Source organism: Lissotriton helveticus, chromosome 8 (genome assembly GCF_964261635.1).
Source record: "Lissotriton helveticus chromosome 8, aLisHel1.1, whole genome shotgun sequence".
In the NCBI taxonomy this organism is placed as follows: domain Eukaryota; kingdom Metazoa; phylum Chordata; class Amphibia; order Caudata; family Salamandridae; genus Lissotriton; species Lissotriton helveticus.
The window spans coordinates 797367825-797386291 of NC_136069.1; the positions used below are offsets into that span (position 1 = coordinate 797367825).

General features: G+C 42.5%; 1 protein-coding gene across 1 annotated transcript in view; it reads left to right on the forward strand.

Annotated features, from left to right (window-relative positions):
• UBAC2 (UBA domain containing 2) overlaps positions 1-18467 on the forward strand; it is an 811088-nt gene that overhangs the window by 55276 nt on the left and 737345 nt on the right. The window contains exon 2 of the mRNA XM_078657616.1: positions 2736-2863. Within this exon, the coding sequence (XP_078513742.1) occupies positions 2736-2863 (128 nt within the window). The remainder of the gene's footprint in view (positions 1-2735; positions 2864-18467) is intronic.

Consider the following 18467-nt stretch of genomic DNA (forward strand, 5'->3'; position numbering starts at 1 on the left):
GTCGCGGACGGGCGCAGACTGGCTTGCCTTTGGTGCGCCTTCTGCGCGCGGCCGCTGCGCGGCCGGGAGAGAGTAGGCATAATATGCTATAGGGAGGTGGGAGTGGCCGTGCAACTGCACCGCCGACCCAGGGCTTCCACCAAGATGGCGTGTGTCCTTGCCGTTCCCCTGCTGCAGCGCCTAATCGGCTGTGCGGGGAAGCGGAGAAAGTGAGGAGGGGAGGGAAGAATGAGGGTGAGTGCACAAGCGGCGAAATCAAAGCATACAAACAGTTTAAAATAGCAAACAGAGATGCTCCCGGCTTTCCGCCTCAGGAGTTGGTGATAATATGGTCAAATCTGCGCGCGATGCCCAGAGCGCGACTTAAGAGCTGACGGGAGGCGGAAGTGGCCGTGCAACTGCACTGCCGACCCAGGGCTTCCACCAAGATGGCGTGTGTCCTCGCCGTTCCTCTGCTGCAGCGCCTAATCGGCTGTGTGGGGAAGCAGAGAAAGTGAGGAGGGGAGGGAAGAATGAGGGTGAGCGCACAAGCGGCGAAATTAAAGCATACAAACAGTTTAAAATAGCAAACAGAGATGCTCCCGGCTTTCCGCCACATAACAGTAGATCAGATGTTGCAGGGGAGGAGAGTTGGTGGCCGAGCAGTACTGACTTCGGTTGAGTTGCTGATCACCATGCCCCTGCGGCTCTTGAGGTGATCTGGGAGAGGCTGAGCCCGGACAGCCCGTTACGAAGGTTCAGTCTCCTTAACCCGGAAGCGGGGTGAGAGGAGTGTAGCTTTTGGTGTCGCGAGGGAGGGCACCACATGGGGAGAAGAGTTAAAGTTCTGGGTAATTAAACAAGAGCTTCGTTGTGCGCGTTGCTGTATGAGGGGAGGCGGGGTGGACGGGGGAGCAGCAGGCAGGTGCGAGTGGAGCGCACGCTGGAGAGGGAGGGGGTGGGAGGACTAGGCAGCTGCGTGCACAAAGTGAAAAGCCAATGAACGCTCTTGTAGGGGAAAAGCGCTTGCTTGTTTTCACGTGAACTGTTGGAAATCCGCCAATGGTTTGAGAACCTATTTTGCCTACTAAAATTCCCCCTATCCATTCCTTGCGGAATGGAATAGGCGAGACCTAAAAAGGAGTATACAGAGTGGTACTTAGCCTCTTTACCACAGCTCACGAGCTGATTTGGCGCCAGCACTTGCGTTAGCCTGCTTACGGAGTGCCTCCATTACAGATACAGTTGGGGTGCAGTTTGAGACTGCAAGAACTGAGTCAAAGCAGAGGCAGCGCAGAGACTGCTAGAGCAAAACCCAAATACCATACTGCTAGCCCATGACACAGATAGCTAGCCAACAGCAGAGACAACAGGACACAACATAGGCACCCAGAAGACAGGAGGGACTGAAAGTGTATAAACTGCATTAGCATAGCAGAGTCTGCTGGAGATCATCTATTAGTTCAGGAGAACAGCAGAGATTCCTGGAACAAAGACTTCAGGAAACTACTGGAGCACAGACTGATAAGGCACAAGAGACTGCAGCCGAAACTGCAGAGGCACTGCATAGTCTGTGGAAGCAAGCACACTATCTGTTTCTCAGCCAGTCTGTCACATTACTTTTCTTTTCTTCCTCTGACTTCAAAGTGAGAGACGCTTGTAAACACCAATCCCCATGCTAAAAATTTGCAGCGCTTTGGCAGAAGCCATAGCCTGATATTTGGTCTTTGAAGCACTACAAATGTGACAAGATAAATACAAAACTCTGCCATCTTTATTTATTGCTTGGAGTTCAAGGTACTTACAAAATGTCCCAACATACAGATTGGAAAACTGCTCTAACATGAATGTGTCAATATGCCAAGGTATGTGCCCATACCCTCATCTTCAGAGCTGTCAGACATCATTCGGATGCCCACCCTACCTCAAGTCCTCCCGTCAGTCATAGTCTGCATGACGCCTCTCGAATATATTCACCTATCTCTATACTCTTCTTTCCTGTGATTCTCTCTAAAGAGAAGAGGGACTGCTCCGTGAGCAGCCTCTTGTATCATTCCCTCTGTAGCAGTAGACAATGTCTCCATTACTAGAGCTATAGTAGGCAATTGTTGTAGAGGCACACAGAAGGCTAAGCAAATGTTGCTTTTCTTCAAAAAAGTAATCTGTGCATTGCAAGGTTATCTTATAACTTTCAGAAAATGATTACGTGTGAAATGCAGCACTCCTGTGTACAGAGTAGAGAATGGAAACATCTCGGTTTTATTAGCACGAACAGCTCTGTAAACAAGGTTTATATTAATATTGCAATCTCTCGCTCGTTCTCCTTCTCTCTCTCTCTATCATTTAATTCAGAATAATATTTTTCTAAGCCTGTCACATTCATACACTAAAAGAGTTAGTGCTTCCATATTTGGATACAATCAGGCCTGGCCTGTATGTAACATATATGTATTCTACGGAAAAGCACTGACACACATGAAAATCACTGTCTGCCTCTATCTCTTTCGCTCTTACACGTGCAAAAGGACAACTTTTGAAACACTATTTAACTCACACCTATGAGATTACGTTTGAGTAAACAAAGTGTTAGTGTGTGCGGATAGGCTTCTAAGTTTATATGTTGAGTTTAATTGGCACTTCTTTTCTTTACAACTCTAAAGAACAATTCATTCAGAATGGATGTATACCATAACTTACCTATTATTGCTCTCAATGTCTCACTTTGTATACTGACTGCACATGTTTATCTTTTCCAGATAAGGCACCAGTGTCGAAGAGTCTTTTGTTGGTCCCAAGTGCCTTCTCTGTTTTATTGGCGCTCTTCTTCCAAAACTATCTGTCATTTTTCCAGTATAATATACAAGAAGTGAAAGAAGACTTTCAGGTAAGTTTTGTTTTGTAAACTAATGAAAGTAGCCAGGAACAACTCCAATTTCGTTTAGTGTGCAAGTGTACCTATACTGTTTACGGTCTGAGTTATATCCCATCTTATATGTTTTCCTTTTGCAACAGCCACCTGATTCAGTTAGATCAAGAGTACTCACAAACATTTTACCAGGGACCAAAATGTTTGGTCTGTGATGTGATCGAGGACCACATTGAAGCCAGCGGGTGGCTGTTGAGGGGGCTGGACGGAGGGGGGGTGGGTGGGGGTGGGGGGTTAGGTAGGTGTAGAGGAGGTGAAGCATGTACATCTAGTAGCTGAATTGCGCAATGTGAAACCAGAAAATCTGGCTCAATCCCAGCTTTCCCATCTGATCAAACTGTGTGATCCTTGGGCAATTGTTTTATTTCATTTTCCCTCATTTTACTTCATTGTCACATAGAGGAGGACCTCCAAATACAAGACTTTGGAATTTGCACTGTACAAAACTTTCTGTGTTTGACATAATAAACTATAATGTTGTTTGTGTATAACAGCAACCCAGGCTTCCCAAAGGGTGCACATAACAATTGACTTGCCTATTGGTTCACTATTGGCATTGTTGTCGGGGTGGGTGGAAGCATGAATGTTTCTAATTTCATGTATGTAAAACATCACTATAAAAAAATATTTCTCAATACACTGATGTACCAAGGTGAAACGGTTCAGCAGATTAATGAAATGCACTTATTGAATTTACTTTATCATGTTTTACATGTTTGGCGCAAGATGCAAATAACATTTAAAGAAATGCTTGCCTGTTTATTTAACTTCTTTTTCAAGTTTAGTGGAGTCAAGTAAACAGCATCCCAGTGCTTCTTTGAACAAGAGGGCCACATCTAAAGGACAGGATGTCCGCATGCGGCCCCCATCCCGTACTTTGAGTATTACTGAGTTAGATGGTGCCTGAGATCTAGGGATGCAGTCCTTCACCTTTAAATACTTTTTTCTAATCATATGCTTTGCCACAATAATTTCATTTTATAAACAGAAAACCCAAATGACCGTGGAGCAATAGAGTAAACAGAAAATTAAAAAATAAAACACTTTGAATCAAAGCTTTGTTGCCAACATGCAAGCGAAGCAAGTGTGCCTAACTTTCCGTTGAATAGCTCCCTTGATTATGCAATCCAAGCATCTATCCATGCATTACAGCCTGGGTGGAGAACATGCCCAGGCTCCCACTGGATGTCTGAGTGCCGAACCACGGCACTCAGACTAATCGCGATGGTGCATTGCAGCGTTGTGATTAGATATGGGTATCCTGTTGCTCCCTACTTCCTGCCCGGGAGAGACAAAGGAGGGATGACGGAGGAGAAATGGGTCAATCAGTACGTTTTTTCCCCCTTTTTTTTTTTACACCCCCTTACCCCTGCCTCCTCGCCCCAGATGGGTGCCGGCCACCACTGGTCACTTTGACATTTTCCCCAGTGTAGTTGTGGGTAGAATTAATCTTTAGTCCTTCCGCCCGCTGTATTACGATGCATGCAGCCTGAAATGCTGACCACATCGCAGAGTGTGTCCCGCCAGCGCCGTGGTGGACTGCAAAGTTGATGATGTGTACTCCGTAGCCACCAGGCCCGCAGCTTACTGCCAATTACGGATACATAGTTGTAATGGTGGATCCTTTTCAGTGGTTCCCCATCAGCGGTAGGCCGTCATGGTACACTATCAGCAAAGCAACAGAACAGTGGATACAAAAACAACACCGCTGACATCGATTGACCAAGGAGACACACCTGAAAATCACATTGTAAAACACACCCCATCCCAGACCATGATCCTTTGCCTTTCTCACTGCAGCACAGCAAGACGGAGACCACACTTTATGCTGAGACAAGGCATCCCTTTTTTCCCTAACATATTTAGCACAATCCTCACTTTTTCTTGGCATTTTCCTAATATCCCTTGTTTTTTTTAGTCATTGTCACACATTTTATTTTACAGTCATGTCATGGCAAAAAATCCTTGTTTTTCAGAAGTTGAGTTGTCAGTCATGGTGAATGAAATCATAAGAGTAGAGCCACATTGGTTGGGAGCCCAAGTCGAACATAATAATGTCAGTAAGAAAAAGGAAATGTGGGACAGAATAGTCAACAGAGAGAATACTGTGGGTACCACCCTGTGCACAAAGGAAGAAATTGGGATGAGGTGGAACGACTACCTGAGGGGGAAGGTGCGTTCCCTGGCCTCCAAGTAATACCTGGAGGCCCAGAGGACTGGCAGCAGCCCAATTAAACTCTTTCCCTGGGAGGAGAAGGTCTTGGCCATCCTGCATTCAGAAGGTTTGACGGGAATATCTGGGGCAGAGGAGTCTGGTAAGTTACACCTCACTAACTTTTATAACATTTCAATGTCTTGTATGCTCTCATCTCCGCTTTTGCTATTTGATTGTCTATCGACTCTCCTAACATGCAATCCTCAGAGATTTATGATTCTCAGTGTCAAAGTGTCTTGTTACAGTTAAGATCACATGTATCAGTCTCCTTTACATGCTACGTGTTGGAATACTGTCTTTAAGTGTATTGCCATAAAAATGTAATCCCAGGACACATGATATATGTAAATGTATTGTCCAGCCCAACAGCATTTTGCGAACAGGTATGTAAGACGTACCATTTGTCAAGTGTTGGGAAGTCTAGATTTTATATACTACAACTACCATGAGGCCCTGTGTCTGTAACAGAAAACAAGATGCAATAGTAATCTTGCCCATTCTCACTAGTCTGACATGTAACAACCAATGTAAACTGCTCATGGAGTACCCCAAATGTGTAGTGTTGGGAAGTAGAGATTTTAACAACTAAAACTACCACGAGGCCCTGTGTTTGTAACAGAAAACAAGATGCAATTACAGTCTTGTCCTTTCTGACTTGTCTGACATGTTGCAACTGATGTTCAGCTCTCATGGACTGAGCAATCTACATACAATGCTGTGCTCGGAGACATGCCTGCCAACTTAGCTTGCTATTGTCTTGGTTTCCTTAACTGAAATTTTTGATGGCATGATTGACACCAAGTGTGTGCCTCAAATATTTCTAAGGCATTCGACTAAGTCAGATGATTAGAAGTGGCAGGTGTCCCATTGACTCTGTACTGCTCACAACTAATGCTAAATATACAACCAAGTTGTGTGTTCGCCTGTATTGTACAAAATTAGGTCTTGGAATGGTCAGATGCACAAGTGACTCCTCCACTCTGTTGACTAAAATGTTTGTGAGATTTCATGTTCATGCCTTATTTCAAAATGCATCATATCAACACATCTAATGAGCTGTTCAATTCAACTACATGTAATGAATTTCTCCAAATGTCTTTTAAACATATTCACTATCGCGTAAATTAACCAATATTGTAATCTCTTCCTATTTTCTCTTTTGTTTGTCTCTACTTACTGTGACACAAAACATTTGGATCTAGATACCATACTTCCACCATTAACAGTGTTCTTTATTTCACAACAGTTCGATCTGGCCCAGCACCTGGGCCGAGCTTAGACACCGAACAGACTTCAACTACTCCCCCGGATGAAGCCCTCAGTGATGACAACATTCCTGGAGATATGGACATGGATGATGATCCAAACACATCTGGTTAGCCTGGGCGGATGGTAACAGCGAGTCTCACTGTCCTCACATCAACACCTCCAACCCCAGCTGCGACACCTCAGCCAACTCCAGTCCCCTCAAACTTTGCATCTAGCACAGTTACTACCATCTTGTGCCCCCCATTCCTGGATTCTAAGGTGAGAATCACCAGCCCAGTCACTGAGCAACCAGGACCCAGGAGGAGAGGGCTCCTGGTGCCAAGAGCACCGGCTCATGGGGGTGGGGTAGGGGTCGTAGGAGGGGACTGTTGGCCCGCAGAGTGAGGCCACTTGGGCCACTCATACCCTGGCCGCCATTGACCAAGTCTTGGAAGCCCATCAGGAGTCACAAGACGTGATGGCACAGGTACTAACTGAAATCTGGGAGATGAAGCAACTGCAGAGAGACATACCAGGAGGTTGCGGCCATCAACATCAACATGTGCTCCCTCATTTGGGTGCTGCAGGACATTAACACAACCCTGAGGAGGTATTTTCACCACCATCAACCTCTTCCTGTGTGGTCCAACTACATCCGGGCCATCTACATCTGTAGCACCCACAGGAAGGGAGGCCCTGCCCGTGGAACACATGCCTGCAGACCCCCCTGTCCCTGCAGCAGCGGATCCCACTCGCAGACGGGGACGTCCACCAAATAATCCAGGAAGTGCAGAAGGCAGGACACCAACCACTGCCAGCAAGAAACCTTCTATCTAATTTCCTCCAGTGTGTGTCACACATTCACTCTGGACTGTTTCTGGTCACTTTTTCCTTCCTGATGGGAGTAGTATTTTGGACTTCTGACAATTTGGCTTATACAACTATGTTTTCATTCACAATAACTGACTTCACCACTCTTGGTTTTCACTGTTTTGTTTTGCACTAAGTTTTTTTCCCTCACTTCTCCCTGCAATAAAATACACTAGTTAGACCCTATTTGCCTGATGTATTTTATTTCACATCTAGCACTGTATATATCTTCTCCCATCTGAACTTTACAAAGCCAAAAATATCAGCTTGTATAAACATGGATATGTTGCATGTACACAGTGTTTAGCTCAGGTTCACAAACATGTCATCCCTGCACATGCATGCAAGTGTAGGTTCTAATGACATCTTTATTCCATTGTTCCAACAATAGACTGGCATCATGTCAGCAACATAGCAATTTATACACAACTCAAATATTGTGTTTCAATTATCTCATTTTCAGGTGCAGACCTTCACAACATGGAAGGAGGGGATACCTCAGAGAAATTCCAATAGAATAGGCAAATTTGTATATGTCATCAGCTGCACCATTTTGCCTACCCCTCAAATGGAATCCCACATCACTAACACCAATAAACAGGCACATGGCAGTTCAACAATTTCTGATCACAGGTTCATTCAAATGGAGTGTAGCCGCATTTGGTGGAATGTCACAAACACATGTCAGTGGTGTGACACAAGCATTGTGGCCTACAATGAGGAGACACATCAACAGCTGCATACAGTTTTTCCACAATGAGGATTTAGCCAATACGAAGGAAGTCTAGAATGTGTTGGCCCCACAAAACATATTTTGCTGTAGCACATGATTGCATATATATTGCATTAGGACCACCACACAACAAGGAACAAGCTCAATGGATTCCTTTCCTTTTATGTTCCATCATATCGCTGTGCAAGCTGTCTTGGTACAGAATTTGTACACCCAAAGTCTGTGACAGTTATTCCCAGGAACAACCCATGTCCCCTTCGTACTTGCAAACAGCATCATATAGCCGCTAATGTCACAATGTTGAAATATCCAAATCAGGATGACACGGTGAAGGTACCTAAAACAGCCCAAAACTAAAAGATAGGCTAGGAAACCACTCATAATAAACATTTCACATAGTCCACTTCTGGAGACCACATTCCATGACAAAATATCGAAGCAGAACAATTCATCAGCAACAAATGACCATTTGTCAAAGGATCATCCACAAGCACTCTTCACCTGGATTTTCTAGCGTTTTAACTTCCTAATACTTTGCCTTAACATACTTATCACATCATCACAAGAGTTGCTGTAACAGGCCAAGTCATGACATTTCACTAGATACTTACAGTCATGAGAAGAAATTGTCGATGAGATCCCGACGCAAGTCAGCTTCTTCTTCATCACCACTATCATCATTTGCCATTTCAGGATCTTCACCTGGTGGCACTTCATGGTCTCCATCCTCTGTGATGTAAGGGATGTTTAGTCTCAGGGTGACTTTGTGGAGTATGTAGCAGGCCACAGTGAATTGAACACCTTCCCAGGTGAGCAGAGGAGGGCTTCCCTAGTTTTGTCTAGACATCTGAATCTCACCTTCGGAACCCAATAGCCCGCTCCACTGGCTGGTTCTTCCCTGGGTCTCATTGAAGCGGACTTCCCTTGGTGTTGTTTGATTCCTCAGCAGTGCCAACAACCATGGACGGTTGGGATACGCTAAGTCTCCTAGAAGGATGACAGACATAAGTGCAAAAAATAGCTACACATTTGTAGATCATGGTACTTGACATTACCCCACAAAGTTAGAATACATTAAACTTACAAACCAGCCTGACAATCTCCTGTAGTAGTTGTGACTTCAGCTGGGATATGGGGCTGTTCCGCAGTATGAAGGAGTTATGGGCTGATCCTGGTAACCAGCCATAGACGTTTGAGGTGTACAAATCTGGTAAGCGGACAACTTGCATGTTGAATGAATGGAAGTGCTTCTTGTTCCCGGAACCTTGTTCCCTGGCTTGCTCCCATGCCAATATGGGTGCCATCAATGGCTAGAACCACATGTAGGATACATCCACATCCATAGATGTCACTGTTCACATTGGCTACATCATCAGGTCTGGGGAACTGGATGTATCTGTCAATGTGCCTCATCATTGCTGTACGCACATCTTGTACTACACCAGTGAACATTGGTTGTGACATACCACCAGATATAGCCACAGTGTATTGAAAGGAACCTATGGGCAGAAAATGCAGTGTTGTCATAAGTTTCCAATGGGTCGGAATAGATGTGGGATTAGTGATTTAAGGACTAAGATCAGGCTCCAACTGATGACACAAATCCTGTACTGTTTCCCTATTCAAACAGAATTTCTTTATTGCATTCCTTTCTTCCATGGTCTAAAGGTCTGGAAATGGAGGATGCTATCTCCTCCTTCTCCCAGGGTACCTATGTGTGGAGTGGAAACAGTTTTGTAAGATTGGCCACAATGTCCACAGTAACATATGTGATGAGTCACCCAAAAGTAGCTTGACAACACGTAACTGTTTCAGAAAACATGACACATAATCCACATGATAATTGTCTACCGTCCAACATCCAGCAATAATTCCCATTGTGTTCTTCACATGTGTAAATAATACATTCAGACATGTCTTCGCACAATAGTGTTATTTTTAGCAATTTTTTATCAAAAACCGTCAACTGCGGTGTACCGTGCACATTTTGAGTTTATGCACAGTGATGCACTACTAAGATTAATTTTGTCATGGAAATCACAGGGCAATGGCGTAGGCCTTCTGTAAACCTGTCAGCCCTCATTTGGTGTGGTGGCGGCGCACGTAACAGTCACTCATACTGAACTTAGCCGCTAAAATGGCAGATGCCTGACCTTGCATATTGGACAATATGAAACTACCACAGCTGGTGGAAATCAACCACGTGGTGGGTGGTTTACTCCAGGACGCACACAGCCATAGGCTAACGTTGGTAATTGTGATGGTAGAGGGCCATTGGCTGTGTCCATCTCCGCTGATGACAGCGTACATGTACGCCGTGGTTTGAAAATCTGCTCACTTGTTTCCTGACACTGCTGGTATCAACATCTCCTCCACTTTAGCTGCTGTTTGCCACCTCTTAGAGCAATCATGCCAGGCCATGCAGGCGACAGGGCCCCTGCCTTCTCTCCAGAGGAGTTGAAAAAACTGGTAGATGAAGTGCTTTCACTGTATGGCCAGCTCTAGGGCTCACCAGAGGAACAGGTCCCAATTTTACATAGATTTCTCTCTGATTAACTACATTCTTTACATTCCCACAGGCTACTATGTACCTCTGAGATCCAGAGTGAATCCTGAACTATCTTGTAAACCTTTTGTGGTCTCTACAAAGGTCAGTGCTGTAATTGATTGTGGGAAACAGAAAGGTGTGGGTCCTATCTTTGACTGGCCTAGACCACTCTAATATACTTAACAAAAAAAGTAGCCAGACAGGTTTAATTTTTGAGTTTTATCGCACCTAGCCAAACAGTTCTAGGTGGTATGACTATTTTATTTTAGTCTTTTTTTATCTTTTTTTAGAAAAACTTTTTTCATTAAATTTCATATGTCATCAAAAGGACAGTCATCAAACAATAATGAACACATACAGACATTAAAACATCAATGTACAATATACACAAATGTACAATATACACAAAATCAATACTATGGGTTAGAATAAACACCAAATACACACTAGTACAATGCCTCCAATAATTTCATCACAAGGCACCAGTCCTTCATATTATATACAAATTGACAGGCGGACAAAACAGTTCATTGGTACTGCCTGCCTGTCTTACTGAGCCAGAGATTAGATTGATACTTCTGGGGTTGCACTCCTAGGGATAGAAAGTGTGATAATATTTAATAACCCTAGAGGCACCCCTCTTCTCTTTCCCAGGCTCGGGGTCAACGCGTTTCGAACCACAGTGTAGTTTACGGGTTCTCCTCAGGACATGGACTGGAGATAGCCAAAACTGTAAATAATAATAGTGGGATTTGGTGTCAGTATTGTAAAAACTATTCTCAATGTTACTAAGCTCTCAGACTCACTTATTGGTATCATTAAATACCTGTGTATAGCACCATAGATCACTGCTGTTGAAAATTGCCACTCGAGTATGAGGATTCTGCAGGTAGACACAAACACAGGAAATGACCTGTCACCAGGATTGTAACCACGCTACACTGCAATAATCTTCTACCGGCCTTCATGTTGCTGAAGCCTACCTTAAAAGTTGGCGAGGTAGCGTGTTGAAGGGAGGGGCGCCGGCCGTTCTTCGGTCCGGGACTCTTTTCGTGCGCGCTTTTCAATTCAGTCACTTCATTCTCTAATCAAAACGGGAGATACAAGTGATTAAATGTATGCCCCATCTGTCGTGTCTAATTGCGCACGTAATTGCCCTCGATATGAACGATACTGGACGATTACTCTAGCGTTGTTTACTTGTTAGTTCAGCAGCTCTCTCCACTCGTTCTCGCTCGGCGTCTGACGTGTACACACCGCGAGCATAACTCGATCTTTTAAAGGGGCCGCACGTATTAAGACGTGCCTGAAGCACGACGGGGATAGATGGTATTTGTAGTCCATAAGTCCATAAATGTAAACTAAAACTTAGCACGGCCATCGCAGATCTCAGTCACAGACAACTGTATACAGACTGCACTGGTCATAGGTTATTCAATTCAGATAGTTCATTCAGCCCAGAGGTGGCTGTATCTAATTTCAGTATCAGAAACGCTTCTTTCTGTGGCAGGCGTATTTCTGGGTCCCCACCACCGGAAACTTTTATCACCGCCAACACAGTCCATTTTGAATCATTCACCGAATGGCTGTGATGTGAAAAGTGAGACACCAATGGGGCTGTCAGTACTTTGTTGCTCACGAATCAACAACAAAGTCGGTGAACGATTTAAAATGGACTGTGTTGGCGGTGATAAAAGTTTCCGGTGGTGGGGACCCAGAAATACGCCTGTCACAGAAAGAAGCGTTTCTGATACTGAAATTTGATACAGCCACCTCTGGGCTGAATGAACTATCTGAATTGAGTAACCTATGACCAGTGCAGTCTGTATACAGTTCCATGATAGAAATTGTCTGTGACTGACATCTGCGATGGCCGTGCTAAGTTTTAGTTTACATTTATGGACGATGCACTACAAATACCATCTTTCCCTGTCGTGCTTCAGGCACGTCTTAATACGTGCGGCCCCTTTAAAAGATCGAGTTATGCTCGCGGCGTGTACACGTCAGACGCCGAGCGAGAACAAGTGGAGAGAGCTGCTGAACTAACAAGTAAGCAATGCTAGAGTAACCGTCCATCTGAGGTTCCGTGAATTCTGAACCTGGGTCATAAAGGTCGTGGTTCTTTTACGATTTTGGTAACAGCGAACCGTAAACAGTGAGCTCAGCAAGTATGAGTGTTTTCGTCATGTTACACCGATGGATTCACTGTGTATTTGAAGATTTCATTCTGAACCCTTGGGTTCCATTTTGTGCATGGCAGCCATTTTGTGGTTCCCCTCACATAGGCCGATGACTTTAGCTGACTTTTAGATGACCTGAGTGAACTGACCCTGTTGCCTGAAGCTGACCTTGTTAGGCCAGTTCCTTGCCCAGTAGCTGATCAAGATTAAGGATCAGAGCACAGGAGATTGTAAAGTTTGGTATGCACATACACACCCCTTATCCTACTTCTCATCTGTTTCTGTTCCTTCTTTTATGACCTGTTTACGATATGGGTTGTGGTCTTTTATTATGGGTTTGGCCGGCTTGTGTAAGAAGAAATGTTAGGCATTTTGACTGCCCCTTTCTTTTATGCTGAATTTTGTATTCCTAAACATATATAAGGCCTCTGTTCTCTGTATTCCTCAGACTACCTCATTCCGTTGCTACGGCTTCTGTGTGACGTGGCCTCACTTAATTAAGTTTAATAAAGATGTCTTTTCATATTTCAGCTTCTGTGCCAAGTTCTTTGTTATATTAGTAAGTATTCCCTGAGAATGAAGATTACAGTTCTTCAAATGGCGCGGCCAACGTGGGCTTCATCAGAGAAGTGACTTTCTGTGGGAGTGATCTTGTCAGAGGACTGAAATCTACTGAGGAGGACAGAACAGGATTCTACTAAGGAGGTACTCTGTGCACAGGGATTCTGGAGATTCTTTGATTCTGCAGCCCAGTATATTTCTGATCTTCCTGATTTTGATCCTTCGCATGATGTCACTCCTGACTGAGAACCTTTTTGGCGTGAGTATTCTAAAAAAGACCGTTAGGTCATGTAGAACTTGACAGTTAGAATTTGGATAACCTTTTGATTAGTAAAAGTAAGAGTTAAGTATAAGTGGGTCGCTCCCAGTCCTTTGTTCTTTGGTTCTTTGGTTCTTTGAGTCCTCAGTTTTTGGTTCTTTGGTCCTCAGTTTGATTGGTTCTTGGTCCTTAGTTTGGTTCTTAGTTTGTTGGTCCTTAGTTTTTATTTGAAGATTGCAATTTTCAAAAACCGAGGGTCTTGTATATTTACGAGTGTATCGATAGAGATAGCCCCTTGAAGTTTGAAGCTAGATTAGTGAGCTATAAGATGCCTGATCTTAGCAAATTTGGAGCTTTGTGTTGGCCAACTTTGTATACGTTTGGATTAGCCGGCTTCCCCTAAAGGGAAAATCTAAATAGGTTTAGATTTACAAACATATTTCTTCCTTGGTGATTTTGTATCCCCAGGGAATTAAAATATGACATAATACAAAACAAGGATCCTTTGTTCTGCGCAGTTTTATGAATGAAGATATGCAGAACGATTTTGTTTGGTGTTCTGCTAACCAAAGCTAGTGAATTGAGTGTATTTTCGCTTCTTGGACATACATCAGTCTGTTGGGCTGTTTTTGCAGTCTTTTTAAAATACAATTGAGAAGCGTTTCTTGTAAATATGACTTACAACTACTATTTACAAATGGTTTGGTTTAAGTACAGTCTGTGGGCTGTCCTTTATTTTTGTTCTGAGTATTGGTTTGTGGGTTAAATGTGTGTTTAAATGTCTATGTGGGTTTCCCATTAGTGCAATTTCTGTAAGTGAATAGCGTTGGCGCTATTCATGAAATGCATGGCTAAAAGCGCCCCGTATTGTGTGTCCTGAGTGTTTCACCCCTTTCTGTTTATGTCTGAAATTAGCTCAATGTCTGTTCGTGGTTTTTCTTGATGTTTTCAGTCTATTAAGCAACATTTTGTAAGCATATTCTTGGGTCTGTTGCTAAATAAAATTGTCCTTTTTGGAAAGAAAAAAATGGCGCAAACATTTTGTCATGTTTCAAGTTAGGCGTCTGTGCTTGGGCTTATAAATGAATGCGTCTAAAAATGATAGGCAAGGGATGCAGCTTGCTCTTATATGTTGAATTATCAAAAATAATTGTTTTTTTTTTTTATTAATTATGAAAACTAATTATTAAAAATAAGTGCTACAAAATTCTTTTTTTACTATTCATGAAGCTTAATGCTCATACTATGACATCCTAGCATTAAAATTTAATTTAAGTTGTGCTATACCGCATGATGAGAACATTAGCATATAGAATTTCACTTAGCGCAGGTGTAAACAACTCATTGTTCTAAAGATTTACATGGGATATGTCTGATTAAAAATCTCTGTAATTTGTAAAGAACATTCTGAGGATGATTAATATGTATCACAAGTATAGGATATTTATTTTTAAGTGCCCCAAACATCAAAGTCGAATTTGGGTATTTTTGCCATTTAAAATAGCTTTAAAGTGCTTTAGGCTTCAGTAAATGCATACATTTAGGTATAAAACACAAATTTGCAGGTTGTTCCCATTTGGGGTTGCGTTTAATGGCTCAGTGAGCCAATGTGCCTGGTGCAGAGGTTTGAGTTTAATATCAGGGTTGAAGGTTTTTAACTTTGGCTGGACCTAACTGAGACCTTCATCTATTTAAGGTTAATGAAATGAGTACCATTGCAAACAAGCATTTGTTCTAAAAACTGGTATGTGTGTTTATGTTCTGCGAATTATTCACAGTAAATGTTTTAATAATATAAGTATAGAAATAAATTATAGCCCCTAACAGGAGTAATATATATAACATGTGTTTTAAATAGAGTGTATTATTGCAGGTTAGGAGGAATCCGGAACAGGCTGCTCAAGTTGCGCTAAGATGCTATCTTTAGTTTTCCTGTAAACAATGGAAGGAGGCTGTCATGTTGACATTTGTGACCTTTTAAATTAGGACTTGTCTCTGTGAAATGCAGAATGACCTTGCTAAACAGGCCTCTAAACGGAAGGGTTTCTGGTTTCTCCACAAAATTAAAGAACTTAATTCCAAAGGGAAAAATATGAAAAAGGTTTCTTTGAAAGTCCCAACACATGCTAAATGCTCTGCAGAAATGATACATTTGTATTTCTGTTCTAAAAAATGATGTCCGCTAGTTGTTTTTATTTTTGACAGAAAATGAGGCATTGCATTAAGTTTTAGACAGAAAATAAGAGGAAGCTCTTTATTCAAATATTGAAGGCTACATGCCCAAGTGAGAACGAATTGTGGGGCAAGGCTAACATGGAGTGTCAGTGAAAGAATTGTACTTTTGGAAAGTTAAAAGGGCTTCATGTTGCAAGGTGACTGACTAGATGGTAACAGTTAAGTAATGGAAATTTATTTTTGTGTCTGTTAATGTGTATTATGTTTTGTCTTCTGATTAAAAGTTATAATTGATATTTGTTTGTTATGAAAAATGTCTCTCTTTTGTGTGTTGTGTTTTTTTTTCCTGCTTCTGCCCGCAGATCATTCATGGATTGTTCTGGGTGGTTTTAAGGCTGACAAGACACGTGAGATGTGTTTATGCGTAACTCCTTTGGAAAGAAATGTCCGTGCATTTTTCATGTTTGTGTATTTGGTTCTATCATGAATAGTTCTTGCTGGTTCTGTGTGTCTGAAAGTTGTATTTCACAGCAGATATCCACTAATTGGTGATCTACTGTCAAAAAGGAGGGTAAGGATTTTAAACCTGACACAGTATTATGCGTCACCGCTCATTTATATATGCTATTGTTTTGTCTATGCTTTTTTTGTGCTCGATATACAGCGAGTATATCTGATGGCTTGACATGTCCGTTTTGTGCATTTTTTGTGTGCATGTTTTATGTTTTATGTTGCTGCTTATGATACTATTACAAGTTTACCTGTGTTGTGAAGGGATATACATGACGATGTGTATCCTGCAAACAGTTGGGTAGATTTGCTTTGACACTAAATTTCACAGAAAGACAGACAACACTTCATCAGTGTATGTCAAATTTGGCTTTAATGGTATTTGAAGGAAAATAAAAAAGATATACAGGAAACAAGGTTTCACCTACAGTCACATCACTGCCCCCTTTCCTGTAAGGAACAGGCAGCCCTAAAATTATGTATCCTGAATTGGACGTAAGGATAAATTATAGATCTGTGACTTTTGTGCATGGTGACCTAATTTTTATATTAGTCCGTTTTGTTCTGCTTCCTAAGTAGTGTATGGCTTTGTACCATAAAGGAAACAAGGCTTCATTTTTACCTAGTCCCAAATTCCTTTCACCAGTTGGTGTATTGCTCAGGTTCACGCTTCCAGACTGCAGTAATGTACCAGAGACCCCATATTATGTATAATTCCCTTTTGTATGACCAGTCTGGTTTTCAAAAATTTTCTTTAGGCCGACTCTGATGTTTTCCAATCTGACTGTTAGGGTAGTGATGGACTGATTAACTGACTCAATACTATAGTAAGATAAGTTTTCCACCTCAATAGGAGACACCTTACGTTTTTTTGAATATGACAAATTCAATGCCTATTCTAATTTGGTTTTTAGTTCTTTTTTCTGCTGCTTTAATTTTTGATGGCCCAGAGGTATTTTAAATAATGGAAATACCAGGACTCTCTAGTTCTTGTCTTTTGTTTCCACGTCTTGATCATTAGCTTTTGTATTGCATAGTCCACCTGATGCACAATTATTAAAGGGAGGTATCTACATGTCCCTGATAATATGTATTATGTGATCTCTCTTTTGAGGTGTTCTAGATAAGGAATTTAGGAACACCTATATGTAATCATTGAGAAAAAAATGTGTTTACCCCATTAGACGATGCCACTATGTGTGAAGACATCCATTTAGATAGAATTCTCATGTCGCTATCTACCCTTAGATGATGGAGGATATGCTCTCACACGGAAACCCAATTGAAAAGCCTAGAGGCACTGTTTTGCCTACTGCCTTTATATTTGTATTGATTTTTGAAAATGACAGTGCATTCTAGACCAAAATTGTCCCATGGCGTGTGGCCACTCCTTTGAAGATCGCAGGCCACCTGTTTGCAGTCCCCTTGATATACAATGAACTGTTTAAAGCATCGCACTTGCTTCATCAGAAGGCGTTCAACATCAGAAAAAAAGGAGGAGCTGGTTTTGCCACAGACCAGAATTTCAGTGCAAAAGAGCGCCTGTCATGTACTGGTAACCTCTGACAGTGTGCAGTCCCTTGAGCCCCTTGGCCTGAGTTTTGGCCACGCACCACCCTTTTTTCCTTTGCTCCAACGGAAGTGCAGTGCACCGGAGGATCCAAGATTGGCAAAAGGCACTACATTCTGGTGCCCATGAAAGAGCAGCCTGAGCGTCCTCTGACACTGAATGATGAGTGTTGGAGCCTGAGAATGGTCCCGGGTCTGCACAAGATGATCTGTGCCTATGACCAAGGAAGAGCACAATATCTGTAGTGTCTGCCGCAGAGGAGAGATACTGGTGCACTGCATTGAGACATTGAGACTTTTAAGTGAGCATTGAGTGTTTGCCTGGAGGGCACTCCAACAGATACTGAGAAGCATTTTTTTCATGGGAGGACAGAATCAAAAGGCCCATGCAACAACGGGAGCAGACTTGATGGACAATAGAAGCCTGCCAGAGAGGCTTTTTGAACGGACTCTGGGCATTGTTGGTTTCACAAGAGGTTTCCGTGTGATTGTATAGACTAAGTGTTAGGAGACTGATTCTTATTGTTCTGCTGGCATTATTTTAAAGTAGTATTCTGTTTAGTAAAAGCAGAATAAAGTCCATTCTCTGTGGAAGAGTATCCCCTTTTCACCTCAGAGCATTAATGAGGGTCACCACTGTTTCACTTGAACATACAATAAATTACTGAAATGCATAGGAAGCCCTAAAAATGTT